This window comes from Balaenoptera musculus, chromosome 8, assembly GCF_009873245.2.
Source record: "Balaenoptera musculus isolate JJ_BM4_2016_0621 chromosome 8, mBalMus1.pri.v3, whole genome shotgun sequence".
Taxonomy (NCBI): domain Eukaryota; kingdom Metazoa; phylum Chordata; class Mammalia; order Artiodactyla; family Balaenopteridae; genus Balaenoptera; species Balaenoptera musculus.
The window spans coordinates 2,546,497-2,566,523 of record NC_045792.1 but is presented as its reverse complement, the minus strand read 5'-3'; the positions used below and the strand labels follow the sequence as shown (position 1 = coordinate 2,566,523).

The 20,027-nt window shown below is 47.9% G+C and overlaps 1 protein-coding gene and 1 long non-coding RNA gene across 7 annotated transcripts in view; one reads left to right on the top strand and one right to left on the bottom strand.

Moving 5' to 3' along the window:
* NTM (neurotrimin) overlaps positions 1-20,027 on the top strand; it is a 929,539-nt gene that overhangs the window by 519,290 nt on the left and 390,222 nt on the right. For 2 of the 6 annotated variants that reach the window (XM_036861681.1, XM_036861677.1), the window contains exon 2: positions 8,373-8,457. In XM_036861681.1, the coding sequence (XP_036717576.1) occupies positions 8,373-8,457 (85 nt within the window). Of the gene's footprint in view, positions 1-6,476; positions 6,834-7,577; positions 8,458-8,561; positions 8,699-20,027 lie in introns of those variants that run through there. The other 4 variants (XM_036861682.1, XM_036861678.1, XM_036861680.1 and 1 more) reach the window with 4 other exon arrangements.
* Positions 3,703-8,079, bottom strand: LOC118899758. Its single transcript, XR_005020988.1, has 3 exons — positions 7,995-8,079; positions 5,282-5,435; positions 3,703-4,053 (listed from the first exon to the last, which is right to left on the bottom strand). It is a non-coding gene; the product is annotated as an uncharacterized LOC118899758 (long non-coding RNA).

The window sequence follows — 20,027 nt, the reverse complement described above, 5'->3', positions numbered from 1 at the left end:
GAATATAAAACCTACTAGTCTAGTTGACCTCTAAAGCCCTTTCAACCATGATATTCTAATCATCTAGTCTTAAATGGATGGCTGAAATATCCTCTTTATGGCTGGATGCCTAGCACAGACTCTGATCTAGACAGCCATGGCCCGGCTAGGCTTTAGGGGAAGAGTCCCAAAAGGGCAATTTATTTAGATTTAATGGGACGGTTACTGTAAGTTTAAATAAATGCCAGTTAAATATTAACAGCCTATTTATTGAAGATTAACATTGCTGGTTGCATTGTGGGATTTTCTTTTCCTTAAAGAAACCCTTTATCAGAAGACTTTTAATCATCGTGGCTCTTCCATCGCCTGCCTTAGGTCCAGTGCGGCTCATTAATTACTTTGTGCCACAGTTTTCCGAGTTTTGAAGTGGACACCTTGGTGAATGGGAACAGTGGAAGGACAGGGTGAGGAGGGCTATTTCTCTATAGGAGGAACCAATGAGCGGATGTGAAGATACACTGCTTCTGAGAAGAGTGTTGAGAAGCATTAAAACCATCGACTGAGAGTTGGAAGAGGACTAGGAGGTCATTTAATCCAAAATCCTCACTTAGAAGGAAAGTGGAAGTGACTTGGGGAACTCCATGCAGCCAATAAGTGACAGATTGGGGGCCCAATGCAGTGCCCTTGACCCCAGCCCTCTACGGGCTGTCATCTTACTGTAGAACAGTACTTTCAGCTTTTAAAAGTGCATTAGCCCATTTGGATGTATTAGACACTAGATCTTCTCAAAGGTCCACATATCATGGAGGAGATGTTGGTTCTTTTGAAAACAAAGAAGCTAAAAAATCAAAAAAAAAAAACAAAAAAAACAAGTGACTTATTTAATGATGGCCTGAGTTAAGACTCGGATCCAGAGACTCTGGTTTATAAAATGGTATTTACGAAACGCCACCTCCAGTAAGAAGTACAACTGAACCTGTAAGTTTTTGAGCAAATTTCTGTCTCATTAAGTTTTACCTCTTCTGCTGTTGCTCCTGGCTGGGGAGAAAATGCAGAAAATTCAGAGAAAAGGTTAAAGAGAGACATGAGTAAAAGGCGATTGATTAGGGAGAAAGGCATGGGGCTGGGCTGGGGAGGAAAGCCAAGTTCCTCTAATGGTACATTTGGGGTTTAAGCTCCAAGCTTGGCGTTGCCGGTTACCATCCAGAGGCCCTTTCTCTGTGAGAAGCCACTACTGACTCTGGTTGGGCTGCATCTTGCAAACCTTGGCATTGGAGTCTGGCGGATCCTGCAGCACAGCCCTGGGATGCTCAAGGGTAGAAGCTGGGAGTCATGAGGCCAGCAGTGCATGTTAGTATCCAGTGACTAGTGTAAATCTGGACCTGGGGATGGGTAGGGGGGCTTTGGACTCCACCACCAGGCCCGCGGGAGCAAAGACGGGCCCAAGTTCCATGAAGGTGGTCAGAGGCGCTGCTCATTTCCTGCTGAGATGGAGGCGTCTTGTCTTTTTCTCAGGTTGTTTGGCTACTTTTCAGGTATATGTGGGAGCATGGCAGACAACAGTTCCCAGGCTGCCACACAAAGAGGAAGCCCCATCCTCTTTCTCAAGTTCAGGCTGTTTCCCACAGGCCTGGATCCTGTGTGCTTTTCAAGACACTGGGGTGGGAACTGGAGGGTCACCTTCTTCCTGCCCTGGTTTGAAGGCTAAGCTACTTCCCTTTCTGACCACATCTCAGCGTGAAGTTTCTGTTCTGTCCCTGGGATGAAACCCCTCAGGATGTACACAGGGATGGTGTTCACAGGCCTGGCACTTAGAGGGCTGCTCTTGGGTTCTCGGGACAAATATCACACCTAGACCCCTTCTGAAGGAAGCAAGCACATGTACTGGCCTCCTTGCAGTCCCCACGCAGAAGCCCAGCAGCTCACCTCTGTCCGTCAAGAGTCTCATAGCATCCTCACACCACCCTCCGTGCTATGTACCATTCTTATCACTAGCTCACAAACAAGCTTATTGCCCCAAGGTCACACAGCTAGTGACGGAGGAGATGATGTCTGACTTCTGGGCTGTCTGAGTCCAAAGCCCCTGGTCATTCTTAATTGATAAATATGCACTGAATGAATCAATGAATGCATGAACACAGGATGAGGAAGCAGTTAGAGCTTTCCAATCAGAGCACTTCAGACGTCCCCAGTCTTAATTTAACAGAGCACCGTCTGTGACTATAAAAGGCAGCTTCGTCCCAGGCTCCTTGCGGTCCCCGGTTGTATACATTCCATCCTGTCTGCAACTAGATTCCCGCCCACACCATCTGCCCGGTCAGTCAGTTCCTTCTCACTATTAAGTCCCAGTGTAAAGTCATTTCCTTAGGGAAACGTCTCCTGATTGTCCTGATTCCAAGAGAACCTTCTATCATGTATGTTCTTCCAGTTTCTCACGGTGCTTATCAGCATCGTATCTACAGTTTTGTAAAGTTTTTGCTTTAATATCTGTCTCCCCTGCCAGTGTCCTTAATGAGGGTTAGATGCACAATGGTTTTTGTTTTTGTCTCTCTTGCCCACCACTGGAATCCACCACCTGGCGCATAGCTGGCAGTTAGTGTGCACTGAAAACTTGTTTGTTGAGTAGATGAATTTCTTCCCTACATTGTTAAATCCTTGAGAATATCCCGCCGCCCCTCCCCCCATGCCTCTTTAAATGAATCTTAGGAAACCATGGTCAGTGGCTGGAAATCTGGACACACAGTGCCTGGAAATCAACTGTTCCCAACGGGGAGGCACATCCCAGCTTGTTGTTCTTGGCGACAAGAATGTTCTTAGGGACTTCCCAGGGAGCACTGGGTTGAGTTCATTACAACTTCAACTTTCCTGGAGTAAATGCAAATAGAACCATTGACAACCCCAACAGCACTAGATTGTAAGCAAATTGAGGGCAGGACAACATCTTTCATCTTTGTTATCTCTAACTTCCAACAGTTCCTGGCTCATAGGAGGCACTCAAAGTCTGCTTGTCAAAGTTTACTGGCTGACATTGAATTCAGTTGAATAATTGGATGCCCAGAGGCATCAGTACTGGGCAGTAATATTGACACTTCTGTGTTAATATAACCACTTCTGTGGTTCTCTCTCTTGCCGCAGATGTAGCAGCCAAAGGAGATATTTTGTCATTTGGCTCTTAAGCAGTGTCCTTACCTGCCAGGTATAGTGGAGAGAACACAGGAGCAGGGATTCTAGTCCTGATTTACGAGTTGTTAACTTTATTCCTATGATAATGGATCCTCTCTCCTGGGTTCACTCCTCCCACTTTTGAAATGAGTGGGTTATACATCTTTCAATGTCCCCTCTGACCATATCATTCTGTGATTCTGGGAATCCCGGGTCTTATTATGACCCCAAACCTAGATATGGAGAGAGGCTTCTCTAAAGACCCCTGGCTCTTGCGATGTTCCCCTTTGGGTATCTGGCCTTTGCTTTGATGGTACTTTGACTTTGCTCATTTGCCCTGCTTTTCTTTACTTTTCTGTCTACCTGCCAATTATCCTGATCACCCCTCCTCTTTATGTACCTTTCAAAGTCCATGGGAAGCCTCCCCTTTGCCTTTTCTTCCCATGCTCCTTCTCAGTTCTCTCTATTCCTGTCCTCTTCTTCTCTCTGGACGCTTCTTCCTCATCTTCACGTTGCTCTTTGGCTCTCCCTGCTGAAATCCTAAGACACCAGACTCTAGCCCGGATGAGCAATGATTTTATTTTGACCCTATATTCACATAGGAGGAAAGAATAGCATGTATTTTTCCAGAGTCCAGCCCTTCCCTACTCCCCTAGAGCCATCTCTTGAGCCAGACGGACACCGCCTTTTCTGATTAAAACTTGCGAGGTCTATTGGGTGCCATGCCACTCTAACTGCCCTGCGTGTCGCATCTTCTCGCCTGTGCTCCTATTTGGAATCTTCACCAGGAGAGGGGGGCCTTTCACCTTTTTAGAGAAGGAGAAACAGCACTGGCATGTCTCGGGCTAGAGCTCTTCTTTCGGTCTCTTGTGAGTGTAGAATATTCACTGCTCTTTAGCCAACCCCAGCTTGCTGTAGGTAACACGGAGAAAAACAAAAACAACAGCTGAAACAATTTCCCTTTCACTGGCAATTCTTCCCTTTTCCAGCCCTGCTTTAGTGAGGAGTGCTGCTGCTGCCCGGAGTCTCTGTCTAGCCCTGCGTCCTCAGCTACCTGCCAGCCCTCCACAGTCTACCCAGCAAGCTCCTCTGCACCCCGTCCTTTGCAGTCCGGGGATTATTAAAGGGAATATGATTGTTTTCTTTTGCTCAGGCAGTGTGTGTGTGTGTGTGTGTGTGTGTGTGTGTGTGCACGCCTGCAAGCTTGAAAGGCATTGTCCTATAGATATTTTTATAACCTGCAGCAATTACAGCTGCCAGCGCGGAGACAAGCTATGACAAGTTGATTTATGTGTACAGTATATGTGTATGCAGGAGGGAATGGAGGATGGAGAGGAAGACAGCAGGGGGGTGGGGGGGAGAAAGTGGAGGTGGGCGCTCGTTAGGAATCTGCTTTCCAGGAGGTAGAAAGGAAGTTATTTCTATAAAGAACACAAATAATGAAATTGCTCTGACTGTCATTCCTTTTTCATTAACTCGGATATGCTGGGAAAAATAAAATAAATCCAGCAGTTTTTATGAAGCAAGAGACAGGATATAAGATAAGCCACTAAGTGTTGGTTATATTTAGGGATTAGGGGATGAGAAGGGAGTTGACATATGATTTTGATCTTCGTCTAGTCAAACCGCTTCAATCAGCACTTTCAATAAAACGGATTCTGCCCTGTTAATTGTGCGGGCATCTCTGACCTCTCACCACTTTCTAAACTTCCATTTTTGAATAAAGTTTGGATCCCTGGGTCCACAAAGCAGCTGTGAGGTTGCCAGTGGCTTTTCTTTGTCCAGCCTGAGCATTACCTGATCTCTGCTGGGTTTTCTGCCAGCCAGGTTGCGAGGCTGCAGCTCACTACTCCCCCTTCCCCCGCCAGAGACAAAGATGGTGTGAGTGTCTTAGATCAACTGCATGCAGTCTGGTATAAACTGAACATCTTACAGAGGCTGTTAGAACAGTTATTTTTCTGCCCAGCTATAATAATGAAGCAGTGGCAGGCAAAATGTATTAATAAAGCATCTTCCACCTTAAATGGATTTCGAAGTATTTTACTGTAGAGTTAATCATGTATGTAGGCCCCTCGGGAAGGCCTGTTTTTGCCATTACCCACATTCCTAGATGCAAAAACTAGTGCTCATTTGTACCTACCTGGGAATTAGATGCAAGAGTCGGGGTGAGAATTTATCATGAAAGGAATCATCCCTGCCATTCTCAAGCCTGGAGGGAAATGACTCCAAAGCCCCGAATGAGTCCCTCTTCCTTCTCCACTGCTGGTGTTTGTTTCCATTTGAGGTGGTAGGACCTGTTTACAAAGAGGACTTTTGGAGGGGAGCAGGAGGGGTGGTTAAAATGGATGTGGATGATTAGAGGTAATTCCTTGGCCTCTGCATAAGAAGAACCCCAAATTCAGCAGACTGAGGTCAGCAGTCATGACCTCACGCCTGACGTCTGCTCATATAACATCTTAACTTGGTGAAATCATGCAACTTCCTACTTCCACAATTCCCATTGCAAAGTGAAGATAAAGTAGGGACTTGTCAGAACGGATTGGTACTAAAATAGGTTAATTCTCCTCCTGTTCTTTCAAAAGCATAAACAAAACCTCCTGCTCCCTGCAGACATCATTTTTGTTTTTCTTGATAGTAAAGTCATTCTTTGTGGATAAGTTGACAATTGATTTTTTTTTTTTTTTGGTGTTATATATCAAATGGTCCTCACTGGACAAAAGTAGCGATGGATTTCCCTGAGAATTTAATATTGGAAAAGTCAACAGAGGAGACGAGGGGAAAATGGGCGAAATGATGGATTAATTGAGATCTTCAGCGTGAGCTGCTTGACTTTACGTTGTTGTACACTCTCTGGTCACCTGTTAAAAGAGGAAGCCATGCCTTCTCAGTCTTTCTTTGTTACCTTGGAGCGTGGCTTCCACAGCTGCACACCCACCTCCGTCCCTTCCAATCCAGGGCAGTTTGAGTAAGTGACCGGGGTATGATGAGTGAGATGCTTGTGTATCACTCACACGCGTTTTATCTACACGTAAGTGGGGTGACCAGTTGAAAGATGCATGCGCTTTTATGGCACCAGGACCCTTATGGTTACAGTGATTCAGTTAGAATGATTCAGTCTCTTTGGTGGTGGCTGGATGGCTTTTGGGAAGCACATTTGTTGTTGTTGTTGTTATTTAATTGTTGTTTTAAAAAAGAGCTTCCTGGTTGGATTTGAGAGAGCGTCTAGGGGAAAAACAAAGCCACTGCTGCTTCCTCTCTGTCCCCAGGGAGAATCTGGGTCAGTGCAGGGAGCTCAGACAGGAGTCCCTGAGCAGAGAACATGTTGGTGTTAGCACGTGGGTGGGCTGTGCCGCTCTGGGCTTCCCCCCTCCCTCAGGAGCCAGGCCCAGGCTGGAAGGAACTGCGTTCCATCAGAGCTGAAGTGAGAGGAAACATGCAGATGTAGGCACAGAGGGACCCACAGCAGCCAAAGAGGAGAACTGACAGCAACTGAGGCCAATGCAGTTTTTCCCTGGGTTTCAAGAATCTGAAAAACACACCTCTTAAGATGAAATCAGCTCTGCGGGAGTGTGAAGCCCAGGACACTTGGGAATCCTCTGTATCAATAAAGCCAGGGGTTCACACTCATTCATCTGAGTGAGCACTTTGCAGGGCTAGCATCTTTTAATGTCGACAAAACAAGAATAAAGAATGTAAGTCAGTGTCGGAACTTGACCAAAATTTTGATGCGGTTTTGCCAGTTTCGCACACGAAGAGGCTTCTGTGATTTTGCATTTGTTTTATATATGGAAAGATCTCTATTTAGAATGGTGTTTGAAGTAGCTTTTGGGGGGTGGCGGTGGGGTGGGCGTTGCCTGTTGAATAAAAATGAGATGATTCTAAAACGTCCCCCCAACACTTTAAATTTACTCTAAATGCTAATGAATTAATCTGATAATTTTAAAGGTGCACGCATGCATGCTGCAGTTTCCTTTTCCTAGTTAATTAGTTTGTGACCCTTATTAAGATGTCTTGCGCTTATTGAGGCTGTGTAGTAACTTTGCATTTCTTCTTCATTTGCAAGTGACAGCTCTTCAAGGGGGGAAGTGGTTAAGCTCCTCGCCTGGGCGCCTGCGGCCCCGGCGCGGCGCGGCGGGGGTTAAGGTGGGCGCCTGCGCCCCGCGCCCGCCGCCCGCCGGGATGCGCGCGGTCCGCCCGCTCGCTCGGCGCCTGCACGGCGGAGAGCGGCGGTCAGCGATGGAGCTGCTGCCATGACAACCCCGGCGGTCTGGGCCCGCGCGCGTCGGGGCTGCTCCCGGGAGGCCCGCGGCGCGGAGGCCGGGGGCGGCCGCTGAGCGTGGCGTCCTCGCGGCTCCGGGGCCGGCAGCCCCTCGCCTTCCCCAGCGAGCGAGCGAGCGAGCGGGCGTCCGCCGCCGTGCGCTCCCGCCTCGGCCGCCGCCGCCGCCGCCGCCGCGGAGACCGCCCAGCCGAGACCGGCCGCCTCGCGGCGGCTGCAGCGCGCATTTGGGCTCGGACGAAGTTGACCGAGGCGGCTGCTGCAGCAGCATCCCCGGTCCGGATCGCGCGAAGCCCGGCGTAGCCTCTCCTCCTGGCTCACCCCTGCGCCTCCTGCGTGTTCCACTTTCCGGCTCTGCTATTGTTACAGACTGTGTCCTGCTGGCCACCCTGCCTCTGAAACTTATAAAGAAAGTGTTGGATTTGCCCTTGTTGGAACTGAGGAATTCAGACCATCTCTGGGTAGCCGGATCTAACCCACTCCCTGTCCCCTTTTGGTACCAAAGTGCTCTCTCCTCTCCAAAGTGCCATGCCTGAGCTGTTAACGGGAGGAAGGGGCTCCTGAGACGCGCCCGCACCTTTGCACCTGTCTTTGCTCTTCGCCTCTCTCGGCCACCTTCCCGGCCGAAGCAGCACCGAGGGAGCCCCTTTTGGATGTTCTCCGTGGAAACCGCTTCTCCGCGGCTGGAGCGCTGAGGCTGGTTTTGGGGAGGAACACCAGACTTGCAGGAGTCTGCGCGCTTTTCTCCTGCCCGCGCCTCCGGGTCCCCGTGCTCGCTCCCCCGCCTCACCCCACCCCACCCACTTCCTGTGCGCGCCCAGGGGGCGTGTGCCGAGCGGCTGCCGGAGTTCTGGGAAGTTGTAGCCGTCGAGGATGGGGGTCTGTGGGTACCTGTTCCTGCCCTGGAAGTGCCTCGTGGTCGTGTCTCTCAGGCTGCTGTTCCTTGTACCCACAGGAGTGCCCGTGCGCAGCGGAGATGCCACCTTCCCCAAAGCTATGGACAACGTGACGGTCCGGCAGGGGGAGAGCGCCACCCTCAGGTAGGGAGCCGCCATTCTTCTCTGAATCGACAGTGATTTGTGGAGGGGATGGGGGGAGAGGGGGAGAAGTGCAGGTGTGTTTTCTGCAGCTGCTGGCAGGGAGGTCGCCGCTTCCCTGGGCTGCACAATTCATGGCTGAGCTGGGTGCTCTGCCCCGGAAAGGTGGTGGTCATAGGGAAACGCTCAGAGGTTCCAGAGATGAAATGTTTCCCCCAAACTGGCCTCCTAGGCTCAGGACTTGGTAAGCAGGAGGGGAGGCTGGGCCAGGGGGTCTCTGAGATGGAGGCCAGTGGCCTGAGCATTGTCTGTACCTGAAACCGGTGGCCGCGGTGACTGGGGGCCTGGCTGGGGCTCAGCGTGGACGGTCTTCTCTGGCGTTAATGAGTCCCAAAGGCCGGGTCTGGCTTTCTGTGAATGCCGTCACTCTGCCTGTGCCACGGGGTGTTGCCAGCTCCGCTCCCGTACTCTGGCAGAGCTGCTGTTTCGTCCTGGGTCTGACTGTGTCTTAGCTTTCCTGGGGTGTCTTCATGCCATGAGCTGGTAGCCAGAGGGACATGCTTTCTCCGTCTGAACATGGCTTTCTGAGATTGAAGCCATGAAGATGAGTCTGATTTGTCTGTGGAAAAGATCGTTTACTTTGGTTAGCTGTGCTGTCCACTAAAGCAGTATGTTCAAAACTCATCTCCCAAATGGAAACTGGGTCTCAGTGTTGACTTGGGTCCTGCTTGACGTCTGGGGTTAAGGCTGACAGGAATTGGAGAAGGAGAAGAAGAATCTTGACTATGTTTTGAGTAAGGTAGGATGAATCTGTCTCCCTTTTCCCCCGGCCTCCTGAAATGCTAACTCAATTTCCAGTGTCTACAAACCATACCACTCACAGAAGGGCAACACAGAATTAGTGATTGCAATGGGAGATCTTAACTCTCTGGAATTTTATGAGAGTCAGCAGGAGGTAGAAGTTAAGAAGATTCATGGGAAGAATGTATGCCTGCTTAAATAAAGTTTTCCAGACTGGGCCATTGAGCTGACTGTAAGGCAGTATGGCAATATTCCCATCCTTTGTACACGAAGATTCTTGGAGAGAGAACCTTGGTGTTGGTGCCCACTCTTTTACACCTTTTGTGACTGTCTAAGGTAGCTCTTCTAAGGTTTATGGATGGTGCATGTAAGGCAATACCCACCCCCGGGATAGAAAATGTTGCAAAAGGGACACTGGGTTACAGAGCTGACTTGTCAGAACATTGCCAAAGGAAGCGTGTGATTTAAGGGCCTGTCATAGTCTGCAAGCACCCATGCTCCTTTGTCTTTGGCGAGCTAATGCTCATGCCCCCAGGGTACTCACTGGTTCTGGAAACCCACCTCTTCCGCTGAGCCCTGAGTTAGGGACTATTTTGAGCAAAGGTTAAATGTCTAACTGCCTCACACCTCACACCTGAAATAACTGTGTATCTGCTTTATAAAGGATTTCATGGAAACTTTAAATATGCCCTGATTGCAGACTACTTAGAAAGGAAAACAAAAACAAACCTCTAAAGCAATGTAGTCGATGGTATTTAGTGTCCTCTGGATGCCCCCTTTTCCCTAACCCTTGGCTGCAAGATAGAGCCTCAAGAAATAAGATGGAGACAGTCTCATACTGAGAACATTTTAGAAACGGATGGGAAGGTACTTTCAAGGAGAAGGGGGAAGGCAGTCAGCTCTGTAGAGATTTGGGGATAAAGAAGTAGCCAAGGGGCCTTGACAGACGTAGCTGCCACATCATAGGAACAATGAGGGGATTTGGGCAGGCCGGGATCTGGTCTTCAGAGGGCAGTCCCCAGGCTCATGAGAGTCAGGACTCTGCTGGATTTGTCAGGTGCTCAGCTGGGGCCTGGAGCAGCCCCTCTGAAAAATCGCGTTATCGTGTACCGGCTGGCTTCTCTTTCTTTGTCTTTGCTTCCATGCCTCTTCCTGACTCACTCCGGGCCCCTCTCCTTGTCTCTCGTGCACTCACGTTTGTTTGCATCGTCACATATGCTGTAGACTCACTGGGCTTGACTGGTTGTAGATGGAGGGAGTGGGATATGGTGGGGCTTTCTCAGCCCAGCCCTGGCATAAAAAGGCCCTCCTGGAACATCTCCTGACGTCCAGGGCCAGCCACTGAGACTGACTGTCTTCCCGACAAGTAGGAGGAAGACCCTCCCAGTGGAGGGAGCCCCACAGGGCAGGGATTAGAGGAGGTGAGATCTGCGTGACACCAACCTGTTGGCCATGGGCCTAATTTAGGATGTGAGCGGGGCAGCAGGTGGACCGCGCAGATGGCGCTCAAGCCTCCACAGGATGGCCATCGTCCTCCTCAGGCCCTCCCACACTAGACGAGGAGGGGCCCCCGTGTTGGCTGCACTTCTGTGGAGCGGAAGCCCTTAAACCCTCAAACACAGGCTCTGCATTTTGTGATGCTGTGTGCAAAGAAGCAAGTAGGAATTTCAGAATGTATTTTGTTTGCATAGAAATTGCTAAATTTGCACATAACCTGATTCCAGGTTGCAACAATCGAGTGGTTCAGGGCTCTGGGTTATTTCCCTTTTGCTTTTATTGTGTGTATGTGGGTCGTCTCTTCCTTCTTTTGTCTTCCCTCCCTTTCCTTCTTTCTTTCCTCCCTCCCTTCCTCCCTTCCTTCCTTCCTCCCACCCTCACCTCTTTCTTTTTCGTTCAGCATGTGACCAAGCTACACAGACCACAGCCATCCCTGCTCTGCCCTGAGAACCACCCTCTCCCTGTCACCGTAGGTGACCCTGAGGTTCATGCTTGTAGTTTTCTTGTCAACCAGCAGAGGACTTTTTTGCTCTAATTTCATTTTATTCTGCTTTGTTCTCACCAGTTTCATTTTTTGAGGATCTTTTGCAGTTCCCAAAGAACGAATGCTTCAGCAGCAGATTCTAACGTGAGGAAACTTTTTAGAATGTTTTATTTCCTCCAATTAACGCTAATGATCCTTGTAGACATATCGGGAAACCTTTCACCTGATACGGCATCCACAGTCTGAATAGAATTACAGACAATTTGCAGTCTCCTAGTCTTTCTGCCCTCCTGCCAGTAGTCTGCACGCATATTTTTTTAAAAAGGGTGAGGTTTCATAAAATAGAATATGCAATAATAATAACATGAACTGAAGTTTCTCCAATACTCACTATGTCTTAGGGAGTATTCTAAGTGTTTTACACACTATCTCACCCATCATCCAACCTCATAACATTAACATTTAACCCTAATACAACCCCTCTGGTTGTAGGTGCTATGATTATCCCCATTTTACAGATGAGAAAACTGAGTTTACATAATTTGATTAAGGTTGCACAGCTAGGAGATTTGGAAGCCAGATTATGAGGAGTAGTAATAATAATGTTGAATGATGAATAGTACTATCAGTTATTGGTTATTTACTCACAATTAATCCTCACAACAACTCTCTGAAATAGACTAAATTATGTCTGTTCTATAGATGAGGACGCTGAGGCCCGGAGAGGGGAATTTACCTGAAATCACACAAGTTAGCGCGTGGCCGAGCTGGAATGCTGACCCCTTGACTTTGCAGGGCGAGCTTTCCCCACCGCATTCTGTGTTCTCGCGACTCCTTGCGGAGACTTGGCATCGTCTCTCCGCTCATTTTGTCTCACACCCTGTCTTGCAGTGTTGTTTATCTCTCTGTTTTCCTTCTCCACGTGGATGGGGAGCTGCTAGCTCTTGGAAGCGGGGATCCTGCTCTGTAATGCCCTGAGCACCGTGTGCTCCCAAATGTTTACTGAACAGATGAGATGACTGAAAACCAAACAAAAGTATCCCCTAGACTCTGTATAGCTGGGGTCGACCAACTAAGATGTGTGGCGTGGTTCTCACATGAAGGGCATGAGCTGGGTGTTGGTTGTGGAAAGGCTTGAGGCTGAGGCTTCTCACCCCAGGGCCTTGGGTCCAACTCAAAAGGCCAAGCTGTGAACGCAGAGGTTGAAGAGGTCATCAGCCTTGGAGGCAGATGTGCCCATGATCGCATGGGTCGGTGGTCTACTGGTGGTCAGAGAAGAGCGCCCTCTCTCCCAGTGGGTGGGCTGCACTCCTCTGATGGAGGCAGGAGAGCCTGAGAGGCCCGGCGCGTGGGTCTCATTAATTAGAGATCGTCACTAAATGTCAGCATGTCACTGGACAACTTTGATGGATGCATTTCATGTTTTCATGGATTCCCCAAATAAGGCCACAACCGGTAAAGTGAATTGTTTCCTTGGGGGTCATCTGCTAAGTGCTTTTTTAAAAAATATGAGTTAAAAATAAAAGGTCTGAGAAATGTACAAGACGGAAGTTGGGTTTCGGTGTAGCAGTTCCACAGAATAGCAGAGAACAATGTGGTTTCCATACTTGAGAAAACCCATGGGGGCCCCTTCCAGCTGTAGGAGACTGTGGCATGTTATTCATACCATGGAAAGCATTTAGCATTTCGTTTTCGGAGCTGATGGATTCTCTGTTAGTCTCTCCAGCTGCTCCGTGGCCTCTTGAGGCCAGAACTCTACCTTCTTCGGGTTTCTGTCCTTAGTTCCTAGTGCACGACTTGGACCAGGGCTTTTGCTAATAAAGTCTGAGTTCAGGTCCCCCTCTTTCCTTCACTCACTCTGCTGTAGACATCCTGACCGCCTTCCTGTTTTGTGAACACAGAAAACGTACTCTTGCTGCAGAGCCTTCCCACGCACGGCCCCCACTGTGGAGGTACGCCTCCTCCAGATCTTCCCATGGGCAGCTCTTCATCATTTTGGCCTTAGCTCGGGTGGAACCCCCTCCCTGAAGCTGTTCCTGACACCCAAGTAAAAGTGATCGCCTACCACTTCCACCAGGCTTACGCTGGCATATCATCCTGGATTATTTCTTCAGAGCAATCATCTGTATCTGAGATTTTCCCATTCATTTATTTGGTTAGTTGCTCATGATCTGTCTTCCCCAACGGGGTCGTAACTTCCTTGAGGATGAGTGCCTTCTCTGTCTTATTCTGTGCTGTGTCTGGCAGGTAGAAGCTGCTCAGTAAATAGCTGTTGCATGACTGAAGGAAGGAAGGAATGTCTGCGATCACCATCTTCTCCTTGCCCTCTCTGCCCTTTTTTCCTGAGTTGTCTGGTGTTGTTCTTGCCCTGGATGTGCTCCTGGCTCACTGTCATTTGTGTCTGGGTCATGCTATGTTGGGTGTGAGCTTGCTCTTGAGGAGGTTACAGATACACGTAAGTAATTGAGTCGGTGTCTTTCTGTTCAGGACACAGATGGTCTGTGTCAATTGTCTGTTACTTCATAGCTGCACCCATAACATAAGCCATTTATCTGCCAGGTCACTCCCCTCTCCAGTCCTTAAGCCTTTGAAGAAATGCTACTCTCTGATGATGTACTCAACCCCAGGTAGACCTCAGGGAAATTAGCATTTTCAAGATAAAGAGGGGCACATCCTTCTGTGCCTCTCTGCCCATCCTTCTTTCTATTTGGAGTCTGCTGTCAGTGGGTGTCTGGTCATGTAACTATTGATCTGTTGTTTATGAGTTATCCTGTTCAGAATAGCAATGCCACTCAGGAAGCATGTGCTGATCTGGCTGCTTTGGCCCCTACCGGGGTGGACCCCTGTTTGCTCACCTCTGGGGCTTGCCAGGCATCCACTGGGTGGACCGGGGCTCAGAAGAGAAAGGACAGATGGGGCTGTGGAGGGAGGCTCCTGGAAGCACACACAGCCTGTTGAGGAGCCAAAAACTAAAATGGAGAAACTGAAAACCCCGTCGAACGTGTGGCAGGAGGAGAAAGGACAATGCCGGCTGTCAGGAGAACCTGAAGAACTTGCAGAAGAGGGGCAGCCGGTTCTCCAGCACCCCTCACCTACAAGGTTCGGTGCTTTGCAGAAGCGCTTCTCTTTTCTTTTGAGTTTGAAAGGACTACAGAGCGCAGGGAGTTCAACCACCTGGTTTTTCAAATAGTGAGGCTAGTGATAATCAGTCTCCCACAAAGAGGGCTTCCTGCAGGGGTGCGAAGGAGCTGACATCCAGTCACACGGCATCACGCAGCTGCGAGCCCTGGCTCAGGGCTACCTGTGCCTGAGACAAGGTCACCTTGTCCTACTAAGTGCAGAAGCATCTTACTGACTGTGGGTGCCTTTGACAGAATTGGCTAACATTTATCATCATGCTCTCTCCTAACTGCTGCTCCCCTCTGCTGCTGAAGCTGGCATTCTTAGCCTTTGTCAGTTCTGCCTCTGGCTGGGTGGGAGAGCTCTGTTTACTATGTGTCACACAGGCACTGAGCAGTCTACCAGGAGAGACTTATTGAATGCTCATAGATGCTCCATGAGGTGGATACAGTTATTATTCCACTTTTACAGGTCACGAAAGCAAAGCACTGGAAGGCAGAGTGAGCCTTTCCCCAGATCACGCCGTCGGATGGTGAATGTGCCTGGGGCTGAGAACCAGTTTTGTCTGAACACTAAGCTTATTCTCTTCTTGTACCGAAGGGCTTTCCTCATTCTGTTCCCTCTTTTCTTCATTGCCAGCTTCTTCTCTTCCCAGAAACCGAGTGCATTTCGTTGTCCTTCTTTGTTTGGGGGCACAAGAACCTCCTTTCTGGAGATATTTTAGGAATTGGGTATGGGAGTGGGTCAGGTGTGGTGTGGTCTATGGCACGATGGGGACACAGGGAATGACCCAGCTGGCCTCTAGAGGTCCCTTCGCATCAGAGGATCATAGAGTCTTCATAGATTGCTCAAGTCAGAATTTTATCCAAACGGGTGGTTCTTCTTCCACCCGTTTGCTTCAGATATCAGCAATCTTGGACCCTCTCACAGGGAGTTAATAATTCCCCAGAATTACCATGTATCTCTCTGGAGTGGGGTACTGCACACGTTGAGGTGGAAGCACACTTCTCTGAGGCCCGCAAGCCAGTCTCTCTGGCGGCCCTAGCAGCGCGAGGCAGAATAGGTGACACCTTCACCCATAAATTTCCTTCTTTGTTGCGCTAGGAATAGGACCGTTGGCGTCTCTCCTGGGGAAGCCTGAACAAATTATAATTAATATGAATGGCACATTTATTCTCTTAAGTTCAAAGTCTCCACTGATGGGTAAAATGCAACATTATTCTTGCATGATTTGAGATCATTTTACTTCCTTGGGAGCAGCTTGATGGGTTCCTGGTGTAATAAATAAATAACACCATTAACATCATACAGATGGTCAAATAATAGTGTTGTTAGGAAATCAAGAATTGGTTGGGTTTAGGATGCAATTTCAAATCGCACTTTCGAGCCAAAGGCAGGGAGGAAGCAGTAGGAATGTTTCAGGTGAGTGCAATTGAAGGAGACAAAGCTCTTCAACAAACCAGACCTTCCTAACCCATATTCCAGCGGGAGTGGCGTGCCAGAGAGAAAACGGACTTTACCACAGGGTTCTGCCAACTCGGACTCAAGTACTTTCTCTGTGTTATCTTGGGCAAGTTTTAAAAATTCTTCCATATAAAGAGGACATTTACTACCTACCTCAAAGGATCGTTTGGGGTTGAAATGAAACGATGTACACAAAGCTTAGTCTATAAGTATATAATTAGTCTCCTTCTTTCCATGTGTATAAATGTACACACATGTGTATGCATGTGTGTGTACATATAATAGTAACACATTTAGCAGTTTTCACGGTAACCTATTGTAGCTTAAACACCCATGTGGCAACACTTTGACAGATGTACTGTGTCTGGCTTCTGGAAGATCTATGAGGGGAGGAATGCCTCTCCGTCCATGTCTAATTATACTTCTCTGTGTGTTTCTCCTACACATCTGCTTAGATCCTAGGAATCTTCTTCTGTTCAAATAATTTCTTGAGCTAGTTTATATCAGAGAAGGAGTGAGGAGAAAGGTATTCCTTTATTTTTCATCACAAGATTGTTGCATGGAAAGTTAGGACAGTTCATGGCTCTGAAGATGAATTTCCTACGAGATAAAAAACAACAACAACAAACATATGGAAGGTTCTATGGAGCCAGGTTATCTGACACAAATACTGGGGTCAGGAGTTCATGCACAGATTTAGGATTTGTAGACCTTTTTTCCTTGGAAGACTGGTTCTTCCATGACAAGTTCACTGGAGTCAGCTGGGAAAGCCAGGGTAGGGATGCCATTGACTGTTGGGGGTGGTTAAGCCCTTCCAGCTTTGAAGCCCTGTGATTGCATTTCCCCTCGTTCCCACCTGTTCACTGAGAGGCCAGCTCAGGACTTCCACAGCAATGGTGACAAGAGAAAAGGGGGCCTCTCTGCATTTGGTCATTTTTCTCCCGTGCAGTTCTGGGGCAAGACCAGTGTGTCTGCCGTGAGAAACTGATCTCGGAATTCGCTGACGGAACTACAGGAACAATCCTTCTCATTGCAACCCTGTGCCATGGGGCTTAAAGTAGTTTAAATTATATATAGCAGTCTCAGTTGTTCATGATCTGTTTTTCCCAGATCTCATTGATTCACATGGTTGAGTTATTTGGGTTTATTTGGGTGTATTTGGCCAACTTGCTGCCTTGTCAGTATGAGATGTTTTGGCTTAGAAACCTTTTGAGAGGTTAGATTTGTCTTGTACAAAGTACATATGAATTAATCTTACAATCTTGCTGATGGATTTTTAAAAATAATAGAATTTTTAATGAAAACAGCATCAACCACCAGGCTGATGGAAAATGACAAAACTGACATCAACCTTCAGATAAAGCTTTGCTGGCCCCATAGAGGAAAGGAAGATATGTTTGTGTGAAAATAATTTCTTGATCTTCTGTGGCTTTCAAACAGGTTATAATGTAGTGGATGAGGGGAAAAGTGCTCTTGCACTCAGAATAATCATCTTTGGACACATTTACTCATCAGGAAAGCTCAATCCAAAACAATTCTAACTGGTCAGAACCCACGAGGAAGAAAGAAAAAATATATGCAAATTATTTTTTATTTGGTGCACAAGTTATACATGAAAACTGGAAAAAGCAGTACTTCAGTGTTGTGAGTTGAATTGCATCACTCCCCGCAAAAAAAAAAAAAAAAGATCTGTTGAAGTCCTCACATCCAGTACCTCAGAATGTGACCTTATTTGGAAATAGGTTCATTGCAGATGTAACTAGTTATTCAGATGCATTCACACCGGAGTAGGGTGGGACCCCAATGCAATACAACTGGTGTCCTGATAAGAAGATGACCTGTGGAGACAGAGTTGACACACAGGGAGAAAACCATGTGATGACAGAGACATTCGAGCAGTGAGGCTGCAAGCCAAGGAGTGCCAGAGGTTGCGCATGAAGCATCAGAGCTAGGAAGATGCAGGGAGGGATTCTCTCCTACAGGTTTCATAGAGAATGTGCCCTGCAGCACCTTGATTTCAGACTGCCGGCCCCCTGAAATGTGAGACAGTACATTTCTGTTGTTTCAAGCCATGCAGATTGTAATGCTCTGTTATAACAAACCCAGAAACTGATACACATGGGTGTTATAAAGAGATTGCTTAAATAATCTCTGTGTACAATGCTCCTGGTATGACTGTTCCTCCCCCAGTCGTCAGCTCCCAGACTCCATCACAGATGTCTAGGAGGCTGACCCAGAGTAGGAATGTAGTTAGAATTGATTACTCTCTTTTTTCCTAATAGACCATCAGGACAAACCCTATTGCATCTTACTTCTCAGTTATCTTATTAGCCACCTCAGAAGTCAAAGATCTACCAGACTCTGCATCATTTTTTGATTCTTACTGTCATAGGGTCCTGTACATCCGATAATCTGACCCAGTTGCAAAAGTCTCTCTAATCTTCTGAACCTTTTTGTTACCCTCTGGCCTCTATGATCTGTCACCAGTGAAATCCCTGTGTCCCCGCTCTCTTCTCTGAATATTCCCCTCAGCTTTTGCTTAATCTGAGACTTGGCTGTTTCCTGGATCATTTCCACTCCTAGCGTCTGATCAGCAGTGGCTGTTTCTCTCCTGTATCCTTGTTGCCATGAGGCCTGAAAGCTGGAGAGGTATTCTCCTCATTACTTACTGTGGCTTCAGCACATTTCTCTTCCCATCTCTCAGGATCCCCAGTTACGTTGACGCACACACCACGTACCCTCCGCCCCTTTCCTGCTGCAGTTTTCTACTTTCTAACCTGACCAGTCTCCTTCACTCTGGAGCTCCAGGCTGTACATCCTAGTGTTAATCTTCAAATCCACTTTTATGACTCACGTGTTTCAAACTCTGTCTCCCAAGCGGTGTTCTTGATACCAGCTCCATGTGACCCATTGCCAGCTACCACCAACTTGATTCCCTCCATCTGTCCCCATCTTGGGCATGGACACCACCATTCATCCAGCTACTCTGTCCAAAAGCCTAATAGATATATTTTTTCTTTGTCTCTTATGCTACATCTAGTCCTTCAATAAATCCTGTGTGTCTTTACTTTTAAGATAGATCCTGGGACTTACCTTGTGGCTCAGTGCTTAAGAATCCGCCTGCCAACGCAGGGAACACGGGTTTGAGCCCTGGTCCGGAAAATCCCACATGCCACGGAGCAGCTAAGCCCGTGCGCCACAACTAATGAGCCTGCGCTCAAGAGTCTGCAGCCACAAATACTGAGCCCGCGAGCCACAACTGCTGAAGCCCACACGCCTAGAGTCCATGGTCCGCAGCAAGAGAAGCCACTGCAATGAGAAGCCCGCGCACCACAACTAGAGAAAGCCCGCGCGCAGCAGGGAAGACCCAATGCAGCCAAAAATAAATAAATAAATAAATTTATTAAAAAAAAAAAAAAAGATGCATCCTGAAGCGGACCGTTTTCACCATCTGGAACACTATCTGCCTAGTCAAAGCTGCCATCCACCCTTTCCAAGACTGTTCCCGTGGCATCTCATCAGGTCTTCCTGCTTCCACCACGTCTGCTCTCCCGGAGTCCATCTGTGCCTGGTAGACCAAGTTGTCATTCCAGAACATAAACCAAATCACATCACTGTGTTCAAAGCCCTACAGTGGCTTCCAGTTATATTTAGAATGAAATGCACATAAAAGGCTTTATTGCTGGTGTCCGCCTACCTATCAGACACCTTCTGTCCTCCTGCCCTGCTCACGAGGATGTAGCTCACGGAACTTCCCTGTCGTCCTTGAACCCACCAAGTCCATTCTTGCTGAGGACATGCTCCTTCCTCTCCCAGGACACACTAATGCTGTATCATGGCTCCCTCATGCCATTCATGTGTCTGCTCCAATATCCCATCCTCAGAGAGGACCTTCCAGGCCATGCTGTTTGAAATAGCCATACCCCAGCCCTACATCACTCCGTCCCCCTACCTAGCTTCAGCTTTCTCCATAGCCCTTAACACTTAGGAAATTCTGTTATTTATTTATCTGATACTTATTTATTGCCTCTGCCACTAAAATGTAAGATCCCCAAGGCCACTGACTTTATTGCTCTCATTTATAGTGGCTAAATTACTGCCTGGAACATGGCGTATATCGAGGAGTATTTTTCGAGCGAATGAAAAGTTCATTAGGAATAATAGTAAGCGGCGAATAGTGAAAACTGTTTATCTTTTATTGGAAACA